The sequence below is a fragment of the Watersipora subatra genome, chromosome 4 (genome assembly GCF_963576615.1).
Source record: "Watersipora subatra chromosome 4, tzWatSuba1.1, whole genome shotgun sequence".
NCBI classification, from domain to species: Eukaryota; Metazoa; Bryozoa; class Gymnolaemata; order Cheilostomatida; family Watersiporidae; genus Watersipora; species Watersipora subatra.
The window spans coordinates 50,515,106-50,539,806 of NC_088711.1; the positions used below are offsets into that span (position 1 = coordinate 50,515,106).

The window sequence follows — 24,701 nt, forward strand, 5'->3', positions numbered from 1 at the left end:
ATTGCGTAGCCAACACCAGTAGCATCATCATTTTCCGAGCTACCATAAAGCCGTGGTCACACAAGCACCGAACCGACGTAGGATCGGTTCGGTTCGGAGGCTGGTTCGGTTCGTGGCACATGTCACACGGCCACCGAAGTAACTTCGCTTCTTAGATACCATACGTATAGAGGCAGGACACGGTTTCATTAGTAGTTTTTATGTATTTGAGTTAAATATTTCTATTGTAAACAAAAAACTTTGAGGAACTATTATAAATCATAATTACACAGCAGATTTATCAGAAGATCGTTCGGCTGCTCAAAATAAATCACTCGATACAAATATTTTGCTAACCCTTCCCATCAACATAATTATATTTTTTTATTAACATATGAATGTTTTTCTATGCTGAGTACATAACAAACAAAAACAGTCTTTATCATAGTACTGTGGTTTTACATAAATAAATCAGTCAACGATAGTTCATCAGGATGAATATGACACATTACTTATATTCTACACGAAAGAAAATCACAACCATTCCCCTACATTTATGCAAAACTTAAGTGCAACATCTTACATTTATGCAACCCAATCACAAGTCCGGGTGAACCTTGTCGTAAATAGCTTCATGTTGTTTATTTAACGAAATAAAAGTATCGTCCCATTTCTTTTTTAACTTTACTCACACGCACGTAAGAAAAAATGTGACGCGTGCTCGCTAGAATTCTAGAATTTTAACCAGCCAATAAGAGCAAGGATTCGGCACGAAATTTCGAGCAGTACCGAAATAGTTCGCTTCGGCCAGAAATGTCCTCAGCCGAACTTTTTAGAGCTGAAAACGACGTCGTTTTGCGTCATTTAGTTCGGTTCGGTGCCCGTGTGACCACGGCTTAACAATCACTTTTTTCCGTATATTCAAAGTTTTCAGAGTTTAAATCACTACCATCACCTGAATTATTATCATACTGATCAGACAAAAGAGAACTAGCAATTGGAGATCAAATAAAATTTTCTTGTTTTGTTTTGATTGTCAAGCCTCATGCCGACTTGTTTTTCTAACTTCCATTTTTTCATAAAAAGTCGCTTGCAATTTCGTGTTTTTTAGCTCTCAGCTATCAACAACACCTCTCAGTTAATTGTTTCATATCGTGAGTCATCGACTAATATCTTGCCGATAATATTTAAAATTTACATGTACATGTGGGTACTAGCATTCATATCTTTTGTTTATTGTTACTAAGCAACAGCTTCATAATTGTCAACTGAAAGCAACAGCTTTATAAACATCTACCAAAAGCGACAGAAAAGTCGTTTTTCCACAGAAACGATAAACGACATTTTAGTCATTTCCGCAGACAAAGGATTAATATAATAATTGTGTTACCACAGTTGAATGATACCGACACACTGTTATTAAACTGCAGTTACAATGTATGAAGAGTCATGATGTCTCTGGCATTCAGTTTTTTTCCTTGTGGTGTAGAACACACAGATTTTTCGCGCTCTCTATGCAAAATATTTTTGTGCCATGCTAAATGAACAAAAAATTTTCTCGAGATCGAAATTTGCCAGGTGGTATGCTGATTATGTTGGAACATCAAAGATGCAATTATGCTAATTGCCGAAATCTCTCTAACAACAAATGAAAGAGATAGCATGCTCGATCTCGCTCAGTATTCATTATTATAAATTATGAAAACGAGACCGGAAACAGATGGTTGATAAAACTTTAGCAATGGAAAAGTTCAGTAAAATTGTTAAAAAACTGATGAAAACTTAGTTCAAGTATTTGTCTAGTAAGTTAACTTTTTGTTATACGGTTGATTCAAATGTAACCACTCCCTACAATACGTGCCACACATATTACATTGTAATGTTACATTTTATTGCAGGTCATAATGACTAAATACACAAAAGTTATTATAAGTAACTATAGTTACCAAGGTTGACATATTATTTTGTTAATAACTTGTAATATGTGCAATAATGTATATAAAATTTGGATTATCTTTACAACAGGATGTTTGTATTAGATGACTATACTAAGTATTTCTATACTGCTCAACACAAAGCTTGTGTTTTTACAATGCCAACAATAGAATGAGTTACAAAATTAAAATTGTATGTCGAAGAGTTCACTGTATTGAAAATTCAGTAAATAAAATTTATGTTAATTAAGTCAAGAATATAATACGCTAGTTGTAGAAACATCTTCTATGTAGACTAGATTATTTGTAATAAATCACTTTAATATAATGGTGGCTCCCAAACCAATTTCAATACTATTTACTGTAATTCAGGTTATTTGATTGGATCATATTTCAGACTCATGAAATAAGAGCTTCCACCAAAACCAAAACCAGATTTTTTGAAGTAGCAGCCAAAGTTTAACACTTCACAACATCAGAAATGTTTTCTACACTTACTGTAGATGTAAGTACATGTCATGTAAATTTTCTTGTACGTGTGGCATACTTGTATAGTATATGTAAGCGCATGTATAGTACATAAGTACATCATATATAAAATAATCAAACCTGTAAGAGATTAACGATTTCACAATTTGGTCAGAAATGCGATAAAATCGCATTTCTGACTAAATTAACGCAATCGAATTTTCGAAAAATTGATGCGCTGTTAGCATTTACGCAATATCTCGAAGACCGTCTCAGCTATTGTTTTACTGTAATACCTATTTTATTCCCAACAAACTTTCTACAAGATAAGTATAAAATTGTTTAGTGAATCTTACTCTCGCAAAATTTCTGACATTTCCATTGCATCGAAAGAACGCGGAGAATTTTTTATTAGCTTAATGATTGCGATCTGGTTTTCCGTTTTAAAAATTTTTTTTAAATAGAGTTGCTTAGCAGCAAAACTTTTGACTGGTTGCACGTGATTTGCAACAAAGTTTTTTTGTTGTAGATAAAATTTGATTGTTCTAGCTAATTTATAGCCTTTGTAATGAAAATAAAAGAGAAACCTTATTGAAAAGCCAATACTGCGACTTACTCTCTGTACTTGTATTACCACAAAAGCTGATACATCGCCTTACGGTAGCAAAAGGGTTAACTACAGCTAAAGAGAGAAGCATGACTAGGTCAAGAATCAAAGAGGTCACCAATAAATAACCTCAAGATAATCACTGTCAAGATAACAAAATTATGGAAGGGTAGAGGGCCTAATTATATTCAATGATTACAAAGCAGTTTGGAGCATATCACTGTAAAAAAAATCTATGCAGTATTCAATCACCTCAGATGGTCATTTTTCAATGCACCTGAAAAACTACACACTCGAAAATTATGCAATGTCCATGCGCTATTCATTCAATAAAAACACACTTCTATTCATCGTTTTATGCGATGTGTAACTAAAAATTAACGCACTGCTGATGGTCATTTTTCAAGGCAATTTCTATTCACACTGTGCATTAATCATAAAACCAAAATATGTACGCACTTAGCGTTTAAAAATTGCAGTTTTTAAACATTGACTGAGTTTTCTATACGAAGACGATTTTCACACGCTGAGTGCATTTAGCATTGCAACCTGGTTTTACACGCTTGGCGCATTATATTTTAGGGTCAAATTTGAACGCAGCAAGTGTTTACAAGTTTAATCACTTTACAAACAGCTCTGCGTTTTTTTCAGCCAAGGATATTTTTAAACAGCGAGTATATATAATTTATTATTAACATTTAATAAAAGCACTAAATAACTCGAAAAACACACACAGCATTTAATAAAAGCACTAAATAACTCGAAAAACACACACACCATTTAATAAAAGCACTAAATAACTCGAAAAACACACAGCATCTGTTTGATCAAGATCGATTTAGAATAATAATTAAAAAAAACTATCTACGTTCCAGGCTTTGCCGGCACTTGCTTTTCTTCGCCTACTCATCGTCGGCTCGGCTTTCCTGCAAAAGAGAAAAAAAATGTTTCTATGATTTATGATAATTCCAACATGAAAAATAAACGTTAAAAATAAGACTAGGAAGACGGCAAAAAGCTCGACCAATGAGTTTAGGATATGAGTGTTCTCGGAAATTTTAGTTTCAATGATTTTACAACTGGTTGAAATCGTTTTTTGCGCCAAAAGTTACATTTTGGAGTTCTCTTCTCATGAATTATATGATAAATTGCTACCATAGAAATTCATTCGAATCCTACTTAGTTTTTCGACAGATATAAAACTAGCATAGCTGAGTCATTAGGTACTCACCCGCTTCATTTTTTCCATAAATTTGTCGACAGACAAATACTTGCTTCCCTTTCTCACGGTGCTGGAGCCCAAGAAGGTAAACTCCAGCAGCTGGCCAAACTTCTTGGCGTCGCCAAACTCGATGTCCCCAATGTAAAATACTGCCAGAAGTTTTAGCAGGACGAGAGGGTCCTCACTAACGCTTAACTTTTCCCCATCCACACAGAGTTTCCCAAATTTGAGGTGGGGAAGAGAATGGCTTACCTAAAACAGTAAAAAGTAAGTCAGATTGGAGCCGAAACCAGTCCAGCCAATTTATGACGTCAACAACATGCCTATAGAAACATCCTAATAACCTCTAACACGCTGAGTTGGAGTTGCGAACCCATAGCCGGGCTAATGTATGACGTCAACAACATTCCTATAGAAACATCCTAATAACCTCTAACACGCTGAGTTGGAGTTGCGAACCCATAGACGGGCTAATGTATGACGTTAACAACATTCCTATAGAAACATCCTAATAACCTCTAACACGCTAAGTTGGAGTTGCGAACCAATAGACGGGCTAATGTATGACGTTAACAACATTCCTATAGAAACATCCTAATAACCTCTAACATGCTAAGTTGGAGTTGCGAACCCATAGACGGGCTAATGTATGACGTTAACAACATTCCTATAGAAACATCCTAATAACCTCTAACACGCTAAGTTGGAGTTGCGAACCAATAGACGGGCTAATGTATGACGTTAACAACATTCCTATAGAAACATCCTAATAACCTCTAACACGCTGAGTTGGAGTTGCGAACCAATAGTCAGCCTAATTTATGACGTTAACAACATTCCTGTATAAACATCCTAATAACCTCTAACACGCTAAGTTGGAGTTGCGAACCAATAGTCAGCCTAATGTATGACGTTAATAAGTTACCGAACTAAGAAATCCACTCACTTTGTGTTCGGGTGTTTCGGCCAGCATCTTTTTGTCTCCAAGGCGCTTTCCAATCACGATCACCAGTTTCTCAAATCCAGAATCATTCGCTGCAAACAAAGTATTTTTGTTATATTTAAACTTTTTTTGACTACACACTACCAGGTAAGACCTCCAACAATAGAGACTAGTTCTTGTTTAAGCTGCTGCACATGTAAAGCATTGGAATGGAAAATAGGGTGAGACAAACTCCGTAGATTACTATTATCGTGAGGTAAAAAGCCAGTAATACTGACTAAAATCATGGGCACCCGACTCCGACTTATATCATTTTGGCGGTTGATATTATTTTGATAATTGAGCCGTTGCTAGCGCATAAAGTAACATATTGTTCTGCAAAGAAAGTACGTAAATTTGAAGATAATAAATACACTTACGATTAGTCTCTTTTGGACATGCAGCCATGAACAAATCCTCTGCTCGCTTTCCCAACGCGTCCAAATCCAAGTCCCGATTCAGAAGGAGCTCAAGCTCAGGTATAAGCTAACAAGCAATAAAAAAATAAGCAACTTCAAAATATCGACGCTAATTTGAAAGAAGAAGACATTTTAGCAAGCGAGAAATAAAGTACAAACATTTATCTTCAATATTCTTCCTGTAGCAAATCTATAGAATTCAAGAAATATCGACATTCAGTCGACTTGCCCGTAAATAAAAACTAGTTATGACCCTCAATGAACCACTTTACTGCTCTTACATGAAGTAATTCTAAGCCCTCAACGATATAGACCTTTAACAAACTTAATACGAGTTGACAATATTATTTATATAATCAAAAAACTTTGGTGGTGAATTTTTAAAAGCTGTGGTCAGATAGATGTCCAGTCAGAAACACATATCTGACCTGACCACAACGCCGAAATTTTTTTAGAAATTCAATTATGCTGAAGCCTACTTAGATAGTAATAATTACAATGTAAAAACCTAAACGCATAGGGTCAGATGAATGAAATCGAAGCTAGAAATGTGAGTTGTCTTATATGTGTAGTTTAAACGATGGATAACTAGCAGGCATGTGATTTCCAAAATTCATTTTAGCTTGCTGACGGAAGTCGTTGACAAAGTACTTTGAGCAAAAGCCCGAGGCAGCATTTCAATCATAAAATTATGAAATAAATGTGTTTATATACTGAAGTGGATAGATAAAAATACCACCTAAGGTATACTTAAATGGTGAAGGCAATGAATAGCGTACAGTAAGCCAGCGTTCGGAGCTAATTCAAAATAGCTTAAAATAAACTTTTTAGCTTATGAATCACATCCCTGACTGTGATTTGCCATAATTTGCCTGTATAATGCTAGAGGTGCAGGATTATCTCTTTGCCGGAAAACACGGCAAGGCTGTCGTGTTTTCCGGCTAACCCTCTCCCTATTCCACCTTAGATTAAACACTGTCCTACCAGCAGGAATATGTTACAAGCCCAAACTACAATTTTATAGAAAACACATACTAACAATAATGGTTTATGCACATGGGCAAGTTGGAGTGGAATACATAATAGTAAAACAATACCTTACTCTTTCTTGAAATTTATTCCTTTGATTTTGGGCCCAAACATATTTATTTTTAAAAAATAGCCAACAAATCTAGACTTCATAACTTTTTGCTCATAAATTTTCAGAAATTGCTTATTACTAAGAAAACAGGCTAGGAATTCTGACTTAGAGAAGGTATGCCATACATTTTCAGTGAAAACATAGTTCAAAGTCTATGCCAAAGACATATTTGGGAATAGAGTGCTGAAGATTTTTTAGAAGACCATAAAGTTATCCTCTGATTATGGAGAAGAAAACTCCTAATAGATAGGCAGTAAGTCTGCTCAGTGGTAGGATTACGTTCAATGCTGCGCCAGAATAGTGCTAAATAAAAACTTGGCAATCGTTTAATCCAGTGGCCAGATAGGACAGGCAACTGCCGAAATTGACCATAATCCGGCAAGTCATCCATCGTTTAAACTATAAATTACTGTGCACATATTATAAATTCCCTCCATAGAGAGAAACTAACTGGAATTTTCCCCTTGCAATGAATTTCAGTTCAACTCGGTCTCCAATAATATATAACATTTAAAGTTTCAGTTAATCCCAAGACTAAGACATTATTCTTTGAGAAACTATAAAGAGTGACGAGTCTAGTCAAGTTTATTTAAAATTGTGCTTTGGAAGTAGGTAGCCATCTTCAGCTCATGCAAATTGGTATTCGGTGCAGGTTGTATTGCAAAGACTTCGCTTGTAGCTTTTTAATATCAATCCACTAAAACACTACGTGAGACCTGGGCTCAAAATAGGATACTGGGAGAATGGGCAAAATTTTGAAAGTTCATGTTATTTTGGAGAGTAATACTTACAAAAGCCTCCTGTCCATAAATTGGCCACTCAACAACCATGCCACTCCAACCATCTTTCATGTTCTTAAAAGCCTCTTTCCTAATAGACAATGATGGACGAAGCATCTCCTTTACCGCACTCTGCAATATGAAGACTGATTATAGAGTTCTTATAGTTTACTGTGGTTAAAGTTAGGGCATCATCAACGAAAACTACAAATTTTATTCAACTTGCTATAAAGGGTGAAAAGTTACCATAAAAATTTCAACAATAATCAAGTTTAGCCGTGCCATCAGGGAGTATATAACTGGTTACATAATAGATTGTTAGAAAAATGTCCACCTTTTCAAAGAAGTGGAACCCTAAAAGCCGTGACACTGACACTCCATGCCTCATTATAATATTATTCGAAACGCGACTGTCAGTGAATGCTGCCATTAGAAATATAAGCAAATCTTTAATTTAGAAGCGATTTTGGCGGCGACAAAGTGGAGCCCGATCATTAGCAACAATGATGTATAACAAGAATGGTAATACCACAACAAAAATTACTTGAAACATTTAGCGGATGAAACAAAAGGCGCTCGAAAGGCTGTTGCATAATCAAGACTCCCTCATATATTTTAAAAACACAATAAAGCAAGCTGCACACACCTAAGAGATCTACTGAAAGCAACACAAGATGTTGGTTATAAATTAGTACCACTAGCCTAGATCAAATTTGTGATCCTCATTGTCTGCGTTGGAGTTGCACCCACTATAAGCGGCTACTTCGATCTTATTTTATAGTGGGGGTAACTCCAACGCAGACAATGAGGATCACAAATTTTTATCTACCGCTAGCCCCTGATACTCTTATTGAGTAAACTATGCTACCTTACCTGTGGAATTGTGTCAAGATTTTGAACCCGCAAATTCCTCTTTTCCTAGCTCGGAGAAACCACTAGTGCCTCTGCCCTCACCACTATATCCCTGTAAGAAATTAAAAGATGAAAATTATGGCTACAGAAGACAAAGTGTTTGTCGCATTTTTATGAGTTATATGAGTAGAAATCTTATGAAACATTGAGATGTCTATTTGTCCTTGCAAAGGGAGGGGGGTGTGCGGATAATAGATTACAATGATTCACTTCAAACAAAGATCAAAAGCATAACATACATAAAAAACATATTATAATGCTTATAACATACATAAACATACAATATTATAATGCTTATCATCAAAACCTAAGACGTCAATATAAATTGCGATTCTGATTGACTATTCATCTCAAACGGTAAATTTTAAATTATTTTTATGACGTCAACAATAAAGAGGAGAATTAACAAGTAAAATACGAACCCGGTGACCGAAGCAGCAGGTTCTTGATCGAGTTTTTGTTTTTTCGCATAGTAGCTTCTTTTGTTTCTTACGCTGCAAGATAACTGTCTTTTGAAAACCTTCTACAAGCAAAGAATGTAGATCCTGATAAACTATAGATGCGCAAAAAAATAGTATGATTACAAAACTAAAAAGGGAGTATAAAAATATCATATGTGTATAGATTAGCTAGCATGAAAACCAGAGAGAGTTGCTCAGTTCTAGTCCATCAGACAGAATATTTTCCAATCATCTTGAAACAAATTTAAAGTTTACCCAGCTTTGGACTCTTGCAATGGTGGTTATGCAAATCAACGCTAGATTACACTGGCTCATAGCGTTTACTATGATAGTAAAAAAATAAAGCTAACCCTTCATTCCTAATATAAAGCTGAAATGAAGCTATGCCTCCCCAAACAACAATTAGAAGCTCAATCATTTCAGTTTCAGTTGCATAAATATCAACGGAAGGGCTTACATTTTCTGGATCACTTATTACACTTCTCATAATAAATATGAAAATATCACTCAATAGCCCATATTAACATTCATAGTGAATGCATGAAAATAAATGACAGAGTAGACAACTCCGACAGGTATTTAACAAGCATTAGGTATCTCTCTCCCTCCCTGAGAGGGTCAAATGCTTAGAAAATTTCTACATACACGAAATAACCCTTGATGGATAACGGATATGATGTAAGTTTCTGTATAATAAATTGTGGAAAGCTGCACGCCAATGCCAAGTATTGCTAAATGAATCTGCAGGACAGTAGGCTACATGCCCGGTAGTAAGTAGACCTATTCACGATTATAAAAAAAACTCACGTAGCAATCCTTATCTTCGGTATAGCTAGCGTCTTTGAAGATGTCACTCTTATCTGGAAATTGCCTCAGGACTTTTAGTACCACACTATCGTAGTTGGGTCTGCTGTGACTATGGGACCAATTAGCTTCCCCAATCGCCTGTACAACCATTTTCCTGGTCTCTCGTCCAGTAAATTGAGGTACATTGAGCTCCTATAAAACAATAAAACTGAGTTCTTACTTACTATAGGGAAAAGCCATAGTGTATATTAACTTTTAAGGCAAATTACTTAATTAATTGCCTAAGGCGGAGTTTTTCTCATAGACAGAAAATACTGCAGTGTAAAATGCATAGTGTCTGCTCGAACGATAAAGTGTGACTACCAAGAGTTGCCCATTACAAGCGCTTTCAATCAAGGCTAACCTACTAAGATTCAACAATTCAAACAGCACCATACTTAGCAGGTCTAATGTACGTAAAAATTTACATTACAAATTTAAGTTGTGCAATCAATTCAACATTATCGACAGCCAAAGAACAGCCAACGAATTTAGACAGGTCGACAGGATTTATTTTCTCTAGCTAACCTCAATAAATATTAACAACAGCAACAACAACAACATAATTTACAGTATATTGCTGTTACTCACTCGCATAAACAATGGAGAGCTAGAGGGTGTTGAAACAGTCGCCTCAGCAGTGGCAGAGGCTGAAGCAATAGGTTCGGCGGCAGGTGATCCTGAAATAGCGGAAACAGCAGAGGAAGGTGTTGAAACCGCAGGTCTAGGTGTGGTAACCACAGGTCTAGGTGTGGTAACCACAGGTCTAGGTGTGGCCGGCATGGAAGCAGGTGGTGATGCGACCGCAGCGCCGAGTGTTGAAGCAGTTTCATTAGGTGTTGGTAGTGTAAGCGCAACAGAGGGGGCAGCACTTGGTAAGTTATTCTGAAAATGCAAAGACCAATAATAGAGGCGCCTCCGATATAAATGATATGCATAAAACTATTATACTCAACAATAATCAAGCTAAATTTTGCTAAAAGAAGAACGTAAAATTTACCTTTTGAACACTTTTGACAAGCTCTTTGAGTCTTCGTAGGTATTTCATACATTTCCCCAGAGAGCTATAAGGAAAGTTCACATACTTAACATAATGCCATAGTAATACTTACTAGTAAAGTTTACAGCATAGGTAAATGTAAATCCAAAACTGGCCATTTCAGAATGTCTTTTTGGATCCACATAAAAACGTAACGCAATGCAATCATAAGCAATTCTTAGCCAATTCTTAATTCTTCCTGTCATACAAGTTAAAATGGCGAACAAAAATGATTGACATTGCTAAAGCCTAAAACAAATTGCAAACCCTAGCTATCAACTAATCCATTTGGGGAGGTAATGTAGTTGATCTTTGTTCTTCGCCTAGACAGTATTTTTGTACTCCTTGGCAATAAGAACTCCTTGGCAAAAAGAAGCTGAGTTGCAAGTAGGCCTAATTTCTATTTGAACCACAGGCCGGCCAAGGTGTTTGGTAGCGCTCGGACGGTGGTGCTCGCCCGAGCACCACCGCCCGAGCGCTACCGAACACGTTGGCCGGCCTGTGATTTGAACAACCAACTGGCGGAGGTTATAACATAGACATGAATACCATGATCGCGTAGTCTATCAGACCAAACAAAGACAACTCACCCAACACCAAGCTGCTGAAGCTGCTCTGGTTGCAAGTCAGGTATCACTTCTTCATCAAGGATATCATTATCTAAAATGAATTCATAAAAAAATCAAACCATACCAGTCTTGTTGGAGGAAAATAATTCCTAGTGAGTTAACTTATATCCTTAATTAGAGAGAGCAGTAGCAGCAGCCCCCACAGACTCACAGAGTTAGAGTTGAATTCAAAGTTACAAAAAAATAGTGACAACCTAATCATTCCAACTTAATTCTAAATCATTGATTTGGGCACCAATGTTGAAGAACCTTTGAATACTCATTGTGGCTTCAATTAGCTCGTTAGAATATTCTTAGCCAATAGCGTATCTGGTAACAAATCTATGCTCATACAGTGAGTCAAGTATTTCATTTATTTGTATAACTTGACAACCATACAACCATACAACCATAAAGTGACACTAATGAGTAACTGAAGGTGCAACTTTTTTGTGATTACAGCTGTCAGAATTTAGTTGCCTTAGTTGGAGTAAAAGTTAAAAGTTAATGAAAGAAAATATTGAAATATAATTCCGACTTAGCAGCCTAGTACTACTAGGCTACTAAGTCTTAATTATATTTCAATCTTTTCTAGGCTAGTAGTAGTACCACAGCCACCCAGGCACAAATGGATGGTGGGGTGGGTGGCTGTGGCTAGTACTAGTAGTCAACAAGATAGTGTAAAAATTAATTATTCAAATGCTGGCTGGCTGCACCAAGGAGTTGGCTACACAAATGTATTTAAGGGTAAGAACACAAGATTTGAAACGAATGATGTTGGAAGTGTGGTGATTGTAAAGATTACTTCTTTCTTTGGCCTTCTTTCTATTCTCTGTTTAGTAGGCTTACATAGGCATTGTGTTTTATACCTTTGAAATTTTAACTACTCTATGGCCTAAACAAGAAATTTTAATTACTCTATAACCCAGGCTTGAATTGTGTCGGCAGTAATCTTTTCTCAATTGAAAACCTCTGAATGTTCTTACAAACAAAATTTCCTTCATGACTTCTATCAAAGACTAAAGAGTTGTATGTGGGATACATACAACTCCTTGCTCCTATCAATATGTCTGTTGCGTTGCATAGGCCTGCATCAAGAACTCCCTGCATGCATATAGCTATCTATTTAATTATGATAAATAATATTCATTCATTGCATATAAATAGGTACGCTTTAGATCTTCTACTGTTCGGGTGACTGCTCTCAAACATACTACTTTATGTAGCGATTAGGCCTCTCTCACAAAAGTAAAAAATATTATTGTTTCATGTTTTCTATAAAAAGGGATTGTAAATTAAAAGAAAGTTGAAACTTGACTTAATAAAGCGAAGAGCCTTTTAATTTAGGTTGATTTCAAGGTCTTGATTTCAATTCAGAAACTTAGGCCTACACCTTTCATTTGTCTAATCCTAGATAGTTGTGATTTTGATTCTGATGATGATTACCCGTTGGGTATGAAACTACTAGTAATAAAATGTTTTAAACGAATTCTATTTTAATATATTTTACGCTTTGTTCAACATTGGGCACTTTAGTAGATGCCTACTTCCAAAGTATATAAAATAAAAATTATCTCGTTGAATTTTAGTGATCAAGTCAAACTATAAATGTAGCGTATACTCACCAAGTAATATTTCGTATGCCGCTGTATCGCCTATCTCTTCAAAAAGGGTTTTGAATTGTTCCATTATTGCAGAAAGTTTGTAACGGCTATTGCTAAAAATCTTAGCCCAACGGATTCAAACGCCAAAGTACTGTAGGTTCAACGGTTACGATACAGTATTCTGACTTGAAATGAACCAACTACACCAAAATTATAGTATTCTCTCTTCATAGCCAAGCCTACTATATTTTATTGGACAAGCTTTCAGCCTAAACAATGACTGCATTGCTATTGGTCTATTGCAACCAATCACATTGTTATTGTCTTGCCTATGATAACCCTTGATAATAAGTTTTATCTGAGTTTATAGATTAGTCCATAAAAAATGGTAGATTGCTTTTGCAATTTTAAAACTTGTTTTAGGACATGTTGTTGACGATACTGCTGTTGAATATATTTCTGCGAACCCGAATCCTGGATCTTGTGGAGGCCCAGTGGACTTTCACTTCAAACTGCCCTATCTTGTACCGAATTCCGACTTAGGCAAGAAATTGTATAGGATATATGTTGGATTTTTGTAATAAGTGTTCTAATATGCCAATTTTCTTTCTGAACAGATCAGACTATAGGGATATTTTGATATTATTTTGTTATTTCAACAAAGTGTCCTCTGAAATGTTAGTAACACTTGCTCTCATTGAGCCATTGGTATTTTGAATAATTGTTAATATTCCAATTTTAGGAAATGCTTTATAGCTGTTCCATATGTGGATTTTCTCACAATTCAAATAAAGTCTTCACTCTCCATGTCATCCGAGTTCATAAACATGATCCAAGGTTTCGGATAACATGTTTCTGCGGCATGAGTTACGGAAGGTATGATATGAAGTTGGCCCTAAAGTCCTATTTGGTATTTTTAAATCTGGCTAATAAATGTCATGTCATATGATAAGGGTTCTGTTTTGAAATTGAGCTAACCATAATGTAAAAGCCCCATTGGAATCAATTTGCCTGATAGGTTGTCAATTTAAAATACACTGAATGGTAGTTGCTTGTTTTACAGCTATCTCAGTTATAGAAGGCACGTTCGTAGGAAACACAAGGACACTGAAACTCATATTGAATCAATGCCTTTAGAACCAGTTGTAGAGCCAGTTTTAGACCCAGATCCGCAATCTCCTCATCATCGTAACAGTAAGTATAAACTCATTATCAGGAAATTCAGACACTATTGGCACATTCTTCCTAAAATTATATTTTTCTCAAAATGGACATGCCAGTCAACAATAAAACGCAATCTTATTCTTGTTAATTGTTTCAGATGAGCAAACTGTTAGACCTCCTTCACTGGAGAAGAACTGTGCCAAATTTATGCTAAGTCTTGCAACAAGTAATATTCCCAATGTACACATTGAAAAGATTGGTTCCACTGTCACTGAGCTGTTGAATGAACAGAAACGATTGTTAACGGATACAGTGCAAAAAGAACATGGAATAGATGTTGGCGGTTTATTCCCCTGTCATGGATTCACGCGTCTAGCCACTCAACACACTAGAATGCGATACTTTAAAGAGAAGTTCAACCTAATTGTGAGTTCTTAATGTGTTTGTACTAAAAAAAGTCAAATTTTAGTTGACACACTGAATCAAAAAAATTATCTAGCTGTTTGCTGCCTATAATCTAAGAATACAAAGCAAATTCGGAAAAGATGCTGATCAAATCCTTAATATTTTTAAACTAAAGAGTATAATATAGGCCTATAATTCTTCTTGCGTTAACTCTTGGGAGTTTTTAAAAGATTACGATCACTCAGTGTTTCATTTTAGTTAACCCTTTCAGCCCTAATTATTTTCCAGTTGAGTGCCCCCCTGGCCTAATTAATTTTTCACACTCAATATTTAATAAAGTGAGGTGTGTTAGATTGAGCATAAATAAAGCTGCGTTCAAGATAAATGAAAATAGTTTTTTGTAACTTGTTGGTAACATTCTTAGCTACATTTTGATACTAACATATACACATTAGGTTAATCTATATAGGATGTTATTGATAAGATTCAAATCAATACATTTTTTGGAAATCGAAAAGTCTAAGTTTGGCTGCTACTACAAGTCAGCTTTTTGGTTGATAACACTTCAGTAACATATTAGGATAACAAGAAAAGGTGTTATCATCAAGTTGCAAAAAAAAATTTGGAGTTCTAACCAATAGAACTGAAATTATGAGCCTATACGCAATATTATGGCATAATGTAGTTTCCGTTCCATTGTTCAATCAATTGGTATATAAGGTCTATATATCATATTTACATTCTATAAGGACAACATTTATTGCAGTTATGATAATAAACACGAGATGCAAACAACTGGAGTACAAAACTAATATAATGTATCGTTTTTATCAACTAAAATTGTGAAAAGATTTGTCAAATAAAATTTTTTTATTCGAAAAATTTAAAAGTTATAACTATTTAGTAATTTTGATGTTGTGCAATTGAAACCCACTTTGTGCTACTAATAAACGGTCATAGTGTTGTTGTAGATCACTGTCACTGCTAAATTCTTCACCTGAACTAATTATTACGTTAGATTGTAAGATTTAGCCGTTGTCTTTCGGCAAACGCATTCAATATGGCGACCTCCAGAGTTGAAGTTTGAAATCTATCACAGGATTTGCCTAGTAAAATGCTTTTATCCAACCACATTTCTGGTATCAAAACAATCCTCAGACTGTTATCTTTCGAAATAAAGCTATAAAAAAACGATAAACACAAAAGGAGTATCAATAAAGTTACTCAGAAAGTGTCCCGAAAGTGTTGGCTTCAGGCCCAAGTGTGAACAACTTCTCCCGAAATAGTTGGCATCAGGGGTGAGAGGGTTAATGCTTTAGTGTCACAGAGTCCATGGACGTATATTAGCATCCATGAGTTACGAGTTTTCGTGTTGAAATCTCTAGTGTGATAATTGTAATGTAAACAAAAGAACAATGCTGTGACTGTGAATCATAATCATAGTAATAAAGGGTTATCTATGCAGTGAATTTAAAAATTAGCATGATATTTATGCCATAATATATATTAATTATGGCAAAATAGTGAGAATAAGGGCTCATTCTTGATCAATCTTTTCAAACTAGTGTGTTGAAAATTGCTGAATATAGCCCCTGTCACGGAGTGATAGCAAATATGTAATATAAAAAGTCAATGCAGTCCTGGGGCATATTAAAAAATATATTTGACCCACTAGTTATCCTGAATGATTGAGGCCGCGCAGCGGCTGAGGGAGCGCGCTGGCGGAGAGGGTCCGGGAGGGGCGCCCGAGCGCCCTTCCAGTGGGGGGTCCGGGGGTCACACCCGGAAAATTTTTTTCTAAAATGGTGAACATTTACAGCATTTCAGAGCGTTTTGCAAGATTCTACTGAGTCCACAAATAACCAAAATTCGAACATAATATATAATATAAAACAGTCAAAAGTTAAAAGCGAGTACGTATAAAACTACAAATGTATTTCGTATGGTCAAAAACTAGATTTTATATCAAGTTTTTAACCATACAAAACAGATTTGTAGTTGTATATGTACTCGCTTTTAACTTTTGACGATTTTATATTATTTTAGCTCCCAATACCTATATACTATATATCTATATGTCAGTGTATTATGATGGCGCTAGAGATTTAAACAAAACTAACTAATGTCGATTGGCTCAATGACAGCAACATGTTATCTCATAATCTCCTTTGTGATCTTTACTAGATTTAATCATGTTAAGGCAATACAAAGAGGTACTGTTATGTTATGCAATAATACATGATCTCACTAATGAGTTTTGGTTATTTGACCCACTAGTGAAATTTTCACTCACGAAAACTCGTAACTCGTGCCCTGTCAAATACGCCCCTGAATTGCAGTCAATTGACAATATTCACATTAGATCACTTGCCTTGGAACCATTGGGGTGTTTAGAGAAATAAAGATATGATAAAAGCCTGTTTGGAAATAAGCCTCTTTCGTTTGAATTTTCCTTAAAGTGTACACCAACCAATTAATTGTATCCTAACCTAAATGTCGTGTTGTGGCTTGTAGGAATCGACTCCAATTCGCTACAACAACACCGCTAGAAGACCATTTTACTATGTATCCGTACTATCAACTCTCCAGGTAAATACTTGTGCGCTTAATAACTGCAAACATGCAAGATAACTTCTGAGAGAAAATATATGAAAAAGGTTGTCAAATGTGCTGCGCTTGTCATAGTTCTGCGATTTCAATAAGAATTGATTCCTGCTAATTACCGTTAGTGAACTGGCTATGGACAAGTAATTTTTTCAGGATTAGCTCTTTAAATTTTTTTCAGTGACACAGCTAAGTTAGTGTAACAAGTTAGGTTCCCTAGGTTGATAGTTGGTCTACAGTTAGTGAGTTTATTTATAGTGACTTATTTTGCTAATTGGCTTGGCCATGTTCCCATTGTACTGAACATATCTTTATTTCAGACCATTTGTAAACCTAATTTGCTAATGATTATGTAAACAAAGAGCGCCTTAGCTGTTCCCATCAACAATATAGCAATGAACAATAAAGCACTTGTCACCCTGAAGAGTTGCTCTAATTTATCAGACAAATATAAACATCACACAATAGGGTTCCATGAGGAAATTGAGTCATCTTTGACTAGAAACACAACATTGTCGACCAACTATCATCACCTCATGGAACCTAACTAAATGCTAAAAGTACAACCAACATTTTGCTTTCAAAATTATGCAAAAAAGCTTTAGTCTATGTTCTCATGTATTCATTCATCTGTTTGCAGATAATGTTAGATAGTCCAGAAATCCGGAATGTAGTACAGTTTCCAATATTCTCTCCAGATGGGGCAATCAAAGACTGCATAGATGCTGATTATGCACAGAATTCTGACTTTTTTGCTGACGGGCAAAAGATAATGGTAGCAGCCTATTATGATGATATTGAAGTGGTATGTCAGCTCAAATAAAAGTGTGTTGATTTAAGGATCATAAAGCCCTTCAACTATGCTACACAAAACTTATTGGCGACTACTGCCTTCTCAAATTTAAGTGCTCATCTAACACAGAAGAATTGGGCATAATTCTGCGTAGGCCTATAAATAAATTTACCATTTATGTTTCGGTTGTGTCAACATGCAGATGTTCAGGTCCCATCACTGACCGTCGTACATGGCTTTTCAAATACTCAATAGTTTTCATTTTTGTTGATCCTTATCACATGCGTTGGTTTGAGGTCATATTCTTTTGATAATCGTCATATTTTTCTAGGTGAATCCAATTGGCTCCAAAAGAAAAAAGCACAAGATAGGTAAAGTGGAATTTTGCTGCATGTTTTCAGGAACAGAATTTCGTGGTTTTACAATATTTGTTTTTTTTTAAACAGCATATCTCACACTGTTGTGTTTTTCATGGTTAGCTCTTTTCTATTGGACGTTACTGAATGTCCCGCCTCAGCACAGATCCCAATTGAAATTCATACACCTGTTTGCTGTGGCATACTCTGCTGACGTTAAGGAATATGGAGTCCAAGCTATCCTTCTAAAGTTTGCCGAGGAAATTAATGTACTCAAGAAGGTAATCATAATATTCTTATAGTAATAGGTTAGCTTTGAAAACCGGAGCTAGAGCCTGGCAATGAATCTAAACTTCAAGTTATTTGACCTCTTTTCTGGCTAGTGAAAGAGTTTCTTTATGAAAAGTCTATGATCGAAAATGTATTTTATTCCATTGTTTGAAAAGGATAAAACAGTAAAGATTCTATGTCTTTTATTCAGGATGGTATTGAAGTTGTGAATCGGGACGGAAAGGACATCTATAAAGGATCTTTGCTTTTTTTTATTGGCGACACTCCAGCAGCCAATATGGTAGCAGGGTTTAAAGAAGGAGTGGGAGGGGCAGCCATGAAATGTCGGACGTGTTATGGTAGCTCACAAGAGATTATCCAACAGGTTTGTGTGTTATGGTATACAGTTTATTGCAGAAGTGTGCTTGTTGTGTTAACTTTTTTAGTTATGCACTTATCATAAGACTTTTATCTTGAATAGAAGCTATTCCGTGCGCTGAATCAGGGATTATGTTAATGCTGTCGCACGTCGCTACTAGTGTGTGGTTGCTAAGTTTCTGAATTTCTAGTTCTTTTCGTCAGTGTGATGCGAAACTTTGTATTGCTTTCTATTGCTTTTAAACATGCTACAGTTTAACCACACGGAGTTTAGACTGAGAGACATAGAGAGTCACCGTCGCCACTGTCTCCTTCTCGGTCCAGAGATGCCTGCTCGGCAGCGTGTAGAATACTCAAAGCGATACGGAATCAACTCGCTATCCATATTAGATAAGATCGATGGATTTGATGTTTGCCAATGCATTCCTGTTGACATTATGCATATTGTGTGCGAAGGAACTCTTCCTTATGCCATAAAGGGGTTCGTATCTAGGCTACTGGAAAACCGAATAATTTCTATATCGTCATTGAATGAACACATCAAAAACTTTCCATACAGAGGAGACGACAAGAAAAATGCACCCAGTAGCTTGGAAAGATCTTGCTTCAATGGACTAGACACCGGAAAAATTGGTCAATCTGGTTCGTATTCAGCCTACTGCAGTTGAATACGTTTTTGTTTGATTTCGACAGTCAATGAGGAATGCTAATGATCTAAATTCTAAACTGGTGATTTGTGGAGCGACTTTCCCAATCTAAACCACTACAATATTTTAGCATTTTTTTAAAGTCCTATTATGTTTGTTGCTTCGTGTAAGAAATAAGGTAAAATAGTTTTTCAAATTTTAATATATTTTTCCTTTTCACGCAACTTATGCTTTTTGTAGATCTAATCTATAACTCTTTTTTCAGCAACTCAAACTATCTGTTTGGGCTTTCTTCTACCTTTAATACTGGCTGGCCACAATATTGAAGAGATTCCAGAATACAGACTGCTGTTGATGATGGTTGAAATTACCTCCGTTCTGTTGGCATATTCGTTCAACAAAGACCAGATTACAACCGCCGCAACGCTAATAAAATTATACCTAGAAACCTGGGTGACCGTATATGGAGCTCACACCATTACTCCCAAGATGCATTACTTGGTACACATCCCCTACTACATAGTGAAGTGAGTTCTCAGGCAAAAACTCTATAATTTTATCAGGCCAGTATAAATATATATAGCATGATTCATGTCATTCCAATTTAATGGCAAGCGGTCCGCTGGCTGCGGTATGTCGGTTGGTTCAGCATCCCACTTTACAGTGATGTTTTTTTTAAAAGTATGTCTCAATCTCAAGCATTATTTTACTATGTAATTATCAGTTGTCACATAAAAACTTTAAACTTCATGTAACTTTATGTAACTGTTTACCAGATTTGGTCTTCCAAGAGGAACCTGGTGCTTAAGGATGGAGGCTAAACATGCGTTCTTCAAATCATTACGCATGAGAAACTTTAAGAATGTGCCGCTAAGTCTAAGTAACAGACACCAACTCGAGTTTTGCCATGATTGGGCAGATGCCAATGTGCATGGCGTATTGCATCACAACAATGCCAAAACCAAGGGCGCACGTAAGTATTGCAGTGGCTGATATCTCAATAGTGTTCGAGTAACGGAGTTGGTGCGTGCATGGAAATATGTTAGTTTACTGAACATTTCTAGAAATTGGGGTACTCTTTTGAGGTATTGTCTGAAGACTTTGGAGTCATTTTGTTATCAGAGTACTCCTCTATCGGAGTACTGGCTTTTCGGTCACCATGTGCAGTAGTCATAGGCTTTCCTGATAGTTCTCATGCATCGAGTTTTGAAATCGCTGCTTTACAGTAACGTGTTCTGAGGAATCATCCACTTGGTTTTTGTCACCTGAGACAGATAGCTGTTGTTAAATGCTATGGCTAATTTCTGCTCTAACTTATCGAACAGGCTTTGAGTAAGATAATTTTTTCTTGATAGGCACCGCTGAAGACAGTCCTGAACCACCTGAGCACATCCAGGAGAGTTTGGGAGATTGCACACAATGCTGCAACACCATCACAATATCTGGTAAGTAATGGGATACGCTGTAAGTAAGCTCTATTGAACTGTTATTGTTATTCAATCACTTATTTATAAACAAATCTTCAAAACACAAAGATTATTCTACACTGTCTTGCTTTGTAGGTTTTAGATATAGCATTGGGGACGCCTTTCGTCTAGCTAGCGATACCTATGGAGTAATTCTGCAAATAGTGGCTAACAATGACTATATTACAGCCTTTCTACTAGAAGAATATAAAGCAGAATGGTTTGAAGCTCGGCTCTTCGCTCACAAATTGCAATGTACCGGAAATTTTGTTTGGCGGCTGGTATCTAGTCTACCCCACCACCATCCATTATATGTATATAAACTGCCGCCATTTCAACCCGCTTGTTATATTCAGCCAAGGTATTTTTCTGATCCTGAATTTGTTGATACCGTATGATCCGGTTTTGAGCGCCCCTTTTCCTGTAGAGACGGATAATACTTTGAGCTGTGGTAAATTGTCTTGTTGAATGCTTTTAAGTTTTTATACATTTTGATTAGTGTTATAAAAATCTTTTGTAATTAATTTCCGTCGATTCTGGTAGGGAGGCCTACTGTTTTAAAGCCAGATGTCGTAGCTTTATATTTTTATTTTACCTAGTGGGCATGAGAGTATTGTCTAGGTTTTGGTTCAGCTTGAAATATATTATATTGACCTTGTCATTCACTTTACTTCCCAGAGATTTTCATGTTTCTATGTTGAAGGGTTCAGTTCAACGTACGGAAAACTTGTATGCCTACCCCATTCTGATACTTATTGTCAAAGAAAGACGCTCTCACCATGCTTGAGGAAACATGTTGAAGCGAAAAATACTGACCACAAAAGATCTAACAAAAGACCAGCTCAAACACTACATATTTTCAGACCCTGTTTTAACAATCTTGAGGCATCTTTAAAAGTAACTATCTAGGGTACATGATTGGGCAGTGCAAGTAGGCTGAATGTAGTGTGTGCACCTCATAACAGGACAGGGTATTTGAATTTCTAACAATGAACACAATAAGTTCCAAAATTCCCATTGTGGGAGAACAAAGGAACCCTCTTTGTTTAGTAGGCAAGGCAAGGGCAAGGCATATTTCTCCCTTAGGTCTTAGCCAATGTTGCCTAATGCCCTCTAAAATACATTTTGCCCTTTACTTTTCAGCTTGCTATTGAGTTCACAAAACTTTTGGCGCTCTTTTTTTCTAAACATCCTGAATCAAATTCGGTACACTTACTCTGCTGTAGCGGGCCGCAGTTGTTTTATATTAGCAGAGGATTGAAGATTTTAAGAAAGGTTCTTTAAATTGGGCTGTGGTGTGGCTAAAATTTGCATGGTCATTTCGTAGATAATGGGTAAGACCCCTTTCTGTGGGATACCCATGTCACAAGTATTTATGCCGACTTAGTGAACATTCTGGCCCATTGTGAAATCACACACTCTCACTTCACAACCAAGCGATTCGAAATGAGTCATTTTTATTTTTCTCCCCCCCCACCCACCCCTTCTGTGCAACTTATTGTATTCACTGTCAACAAATCAAGTTTGCTTCATACTATAGCCTATCCTACTAACACCCTAGCTGTGTGACTTTTCCATCATCCGTACTGCTGTGCTAATAACAACCCATCATATAGAGTAGTCGATTACGACCTGATGGTTGATTCACAGCACAGCCTGCTTTAGATTCCTATTTTCATGGGCGACTTCTTGTCCATATTTGAATGATACTTTTTGTATTATGACCCATGGCCTAAAAGGTATCTAAGAAATAGCCGATGGTCTAGCTATATTGCGATTGTGTCAAAGCTATGTAGAAAATGTCCGCAATGGAAAATGTCAGCAGCGGCTGCTGTGAGTGAAGGAAATTCTATGACCAAGATTGAACTGTTTTGGTTTAACATAATTTTATGGTCTTTTATATATACCTTTAGAAAGGGTTATGACTGAGTGGTTAATAGTTTAATCAGCAGGGTTAGGCATGAGGCAATACACAGCAATACACAGCAACATCAATACCCCGAGATATTTTCAAAGGAGATAAACTCGGCATAGGTGCATTCCCTGGCCCTGATTTGTAATCAGTTATTTGTGTTGTTCCTTTTTGTTGCTATTAGATCTTTCACAAAACATTTTACGACAAAGAGATCTGGATCATACAGTGATGTTTTCTATCTATTTTTATTGATATACATGTACAGTTCATTATTTTGCTGAAAAATTCTTGTAAAAATTGTAATTTGAGCTTTTTTGTACGCGTGTCGAAGTGGATTTTCCCACAGTGTTGGACGTGTACCCCTCCGCCTCGCAGTGTTTCCCCAAAAAAGTAAATCTGTTTCTAACACTGGTTATAATTATATTTATCACTGATGTATTCCAATCTTGATTATTTAAATTTAAGTCGTTTTTGGATGACATTCATCAACTACTATTTGGTTGAAAATATCTTTTCCAGCAAAGCAATGCCTTACAGACTAGCGGCTTTTTAGCTAACTCAAAATCCTATTCAATATGTTTCCCAGTCATTGTTAGCCTGGGTAGGCTCTTCAACAGAAGAGCCTACCCAGGCTAAGTCATTGTAGTTTAACTTTAAGTGACATAAACTGTTGGCACTTGGTGGTAGTGGCATTCCATTATCAACCACCCACCCAATGGAATGCCACTACAGCCAACTGCCAACAGTTTATGTCACTTAAACTACAGCCATTGGAGAGTTTATAATTTCTCTCAACTGTTATTATTATATCTATTGTTAACCTAGCTAGGCCATAAACAAATTATTAGTTGGTTAATACAGGCTAAGTGTTTTGTGGACCATTTATTCAGCAAAACCGTGCCGAAATACTTTCCATGTCTCTCGCCTTTAAGAAAGCTTCGTCAATAACTCCAACCTTGGCTTCAAATAAAGTTATGTCTCAGAAGTTCTCGAATACCCGACAACGCGAATAACTCATAAATAACTCACTTTAAATGTGGTGCCAGGTTAGCCATAATGATAATCCTATTACTCACTCTAAATTTTGTTGCCACTCAATATGGCTAGTATAATAGAAGAGATGGAGGTATAGAGCTCTACCTTAGCTTAGGACAATTAAAATAATCCTTTGAATGAAGACTTATGAATAGGATTTTTAATTGAATAAAATAACTTTGAAAGTTGTGACATCAGTTGTGCATGCCAATGCTGCACCGTTTTGTTTGAGAGGCTAACCCAGCACCTTGAAGTTCGAGCAAAGGTTTAAATTTCACAGGTTACACAAAAACTAAGTAGCCTATTTATGCTTTACTTGAATTTTATTTTTAATAGGTCTGATTACGCATGTAATTATAGTCAATTTACCAATTGGTAGACACATTTTACTGATAACCACAAATGGCTCTCCGAAAGCTCAAAGTCTAATAGACCTACTCCAGTCTCAGTGCTTTTATGAAGGCTACTGTGAAAAATACAAAAATATTTCCCAATAATCAAGTGGGGCATTATGTAAACAGCTTTTTGCTATTAATAATTGTTTCGACAAAATATTACTTTAGAATTTTCCTCAAAGTGGATGGTGAGGAATGAAAAGCGAAAAATGAAATTTGTCGCACCCATCACTTTGCTCGTTTCCTCAACGAATCTCCGTAGACTCATCAAG

The 24,701-nt window shown here is 36.2% G+C and overlaps 4 protein-coding genes across 4 annotated transcripts in view; 1 reads left to right on the forward strand and 3 right to left on the reverse strand.

The window, feature by feature from the left end:
• LOC137394328 (uncharacterized) overlaps positions 1–24,701 on the reverse strand; it is a 481,712-nt gene that overhangs the window by 286,262 nt on the left and 170,749 nt on the right. The gene's annotated exons all lie outside the window — the stretch shown is intronic.
• Positions 3,857–8,445, reverse strand: LOC137393295 (uncharacterized). Its single transcript, XM_068079780.1, has 6 exons — positions 8,405–8,445; positions 7,544–7,663; positions 5,573–5,678; positions 5,157–5,245; positions 4,220–4,462; positions 3,857–3,914 (listed from the first exon to the last, which is right to left on the reverse strand). The coding sequence occupies exons 2-6, from the start codon at positions 7,646–7,648 to the stop codon at positions 3,891–3,893; spliced, it is 567 nt and encodes a 188-aa protein (XP_067935881.1). The 5' UTR covers positions 7,649–7,663; positions 8,405–8,445; the 3' UTR covers positions 3,857–3,890.
• Positions 8,450–13,134, reverse strand: LOC137393015 (uncharacterized). The gene is made up of 7 exons (XM_068079394.1): positions 13,023–13,134; positions 11,380–11,449; positions 10,751–10,814; positions 10,342–10,635; positions 9,712–9,903; positions 8,866–8,966; positions 8,450–8,495 (listed from the first exon to the last, which is right to left on the reverse strand). Exons 1-7 carry the CDS (start codon positions 13,084–13,086, stop codon positions 8,450–8,452), a joined length of 831 nt encoding a protein of 276 aa, XP_067935495.1. The 5' UTR covers positions 13,087–13,134.
• LOC137393296 (uncharacterized) lies at positions 13,746–21,745 on the forward strand. The gene is made up of 13 exons (XM_068079781.1): positions 13,746–13,877; positions 14,065–14,195; positions 14,323–14,591; positions 17,085–17,159; positions 17,815–17,979; positions 18,299–18,338; positions 18,447–18,604; positions 18,805–18,978; positions 19,226–19,613; positions 19,884–20,145; positions 20,395–20,591; positions 20,974–21,063; positions 21,181–21,745. The coding sequence occupies exons 1-13, from the start codon at positions 13,747–13,749 to the stop codon at positions 21,480–21,482; spliced, it is 2,382 nt and encodes a 793-aa protein (XP_067935882.1). The 5' UTR covers position 13,746; the 3' UTR covers positions 21,483–21,745.

Excerpts from the sequence above, each read along its gene's own strand:
- LOC137393295 (XM_068079780.1), bottom strand. The coding sequence starts at position 7,648 with ATGCTTCGTCCATCATTGTCTATTAGGAAAGAGGCTTTTAAGAACATG. Across the intron at positions 5,679-7,543 it reads TTTATGGACAGGAGGCTTTT|CTTATACCTGAGCTTGAGCT; the intron begins GTAAGTATTACT and ends ATTGCTTGTTAG. Across the intron at positions 4,463-5,156 it reads CCGAAACACCCGAACACAAA|GTAAGCCATTCTCTTCCCCA; the intron begins GTGAGTGGATTT and ends TTACTGTTTTAG.
- LOC137393015 (XM_068079394.1), bottom strand. The coding sequence starts at position 13,086 with ATGGAACAATTCAAAACCCTTTTTGAAGAGATAGGCGATACAGCGGCA. Across the intron at positions 10,636-10,750 it reads TTGTCAAAAGTGTTCAAAAG|AATAACTTACCAAGTGCTGC; the intron begins GTAAATTTTACG and ends TTGCATTTTCAG. Across the intron at positions 8,496-8,865 it reads CCTGCTGCTTCGGTCACCGG|GGATATAGTGGTGAGGGCAG; the intron begins GTTCGTATTTTA and ends AATTTCTTACAG.
- LOC137393296 (XM_068079781.1), top strand. The coding sequence starts at position 13,747 with ATGCTTTATAGCTGTTCCATATGTGGATTTTCTCACAATTCAAATAAA. Across the intron at positions 17,160-17,814 it reads CCGTACTATCAACTCTCCAG|ATAATGTTAGATAGTCCAGA; the intron begins GTAAATACTTGT and ends ATCTGTTTGCAG. Across the intron at positions 19,614-19,883 it reads CGGAAAAATTGGTCAATCTG|CAACTCAAACTATCTGTTTG; the intron begins GTTCGTATTCAG and ends CTCTTTTTTCAG.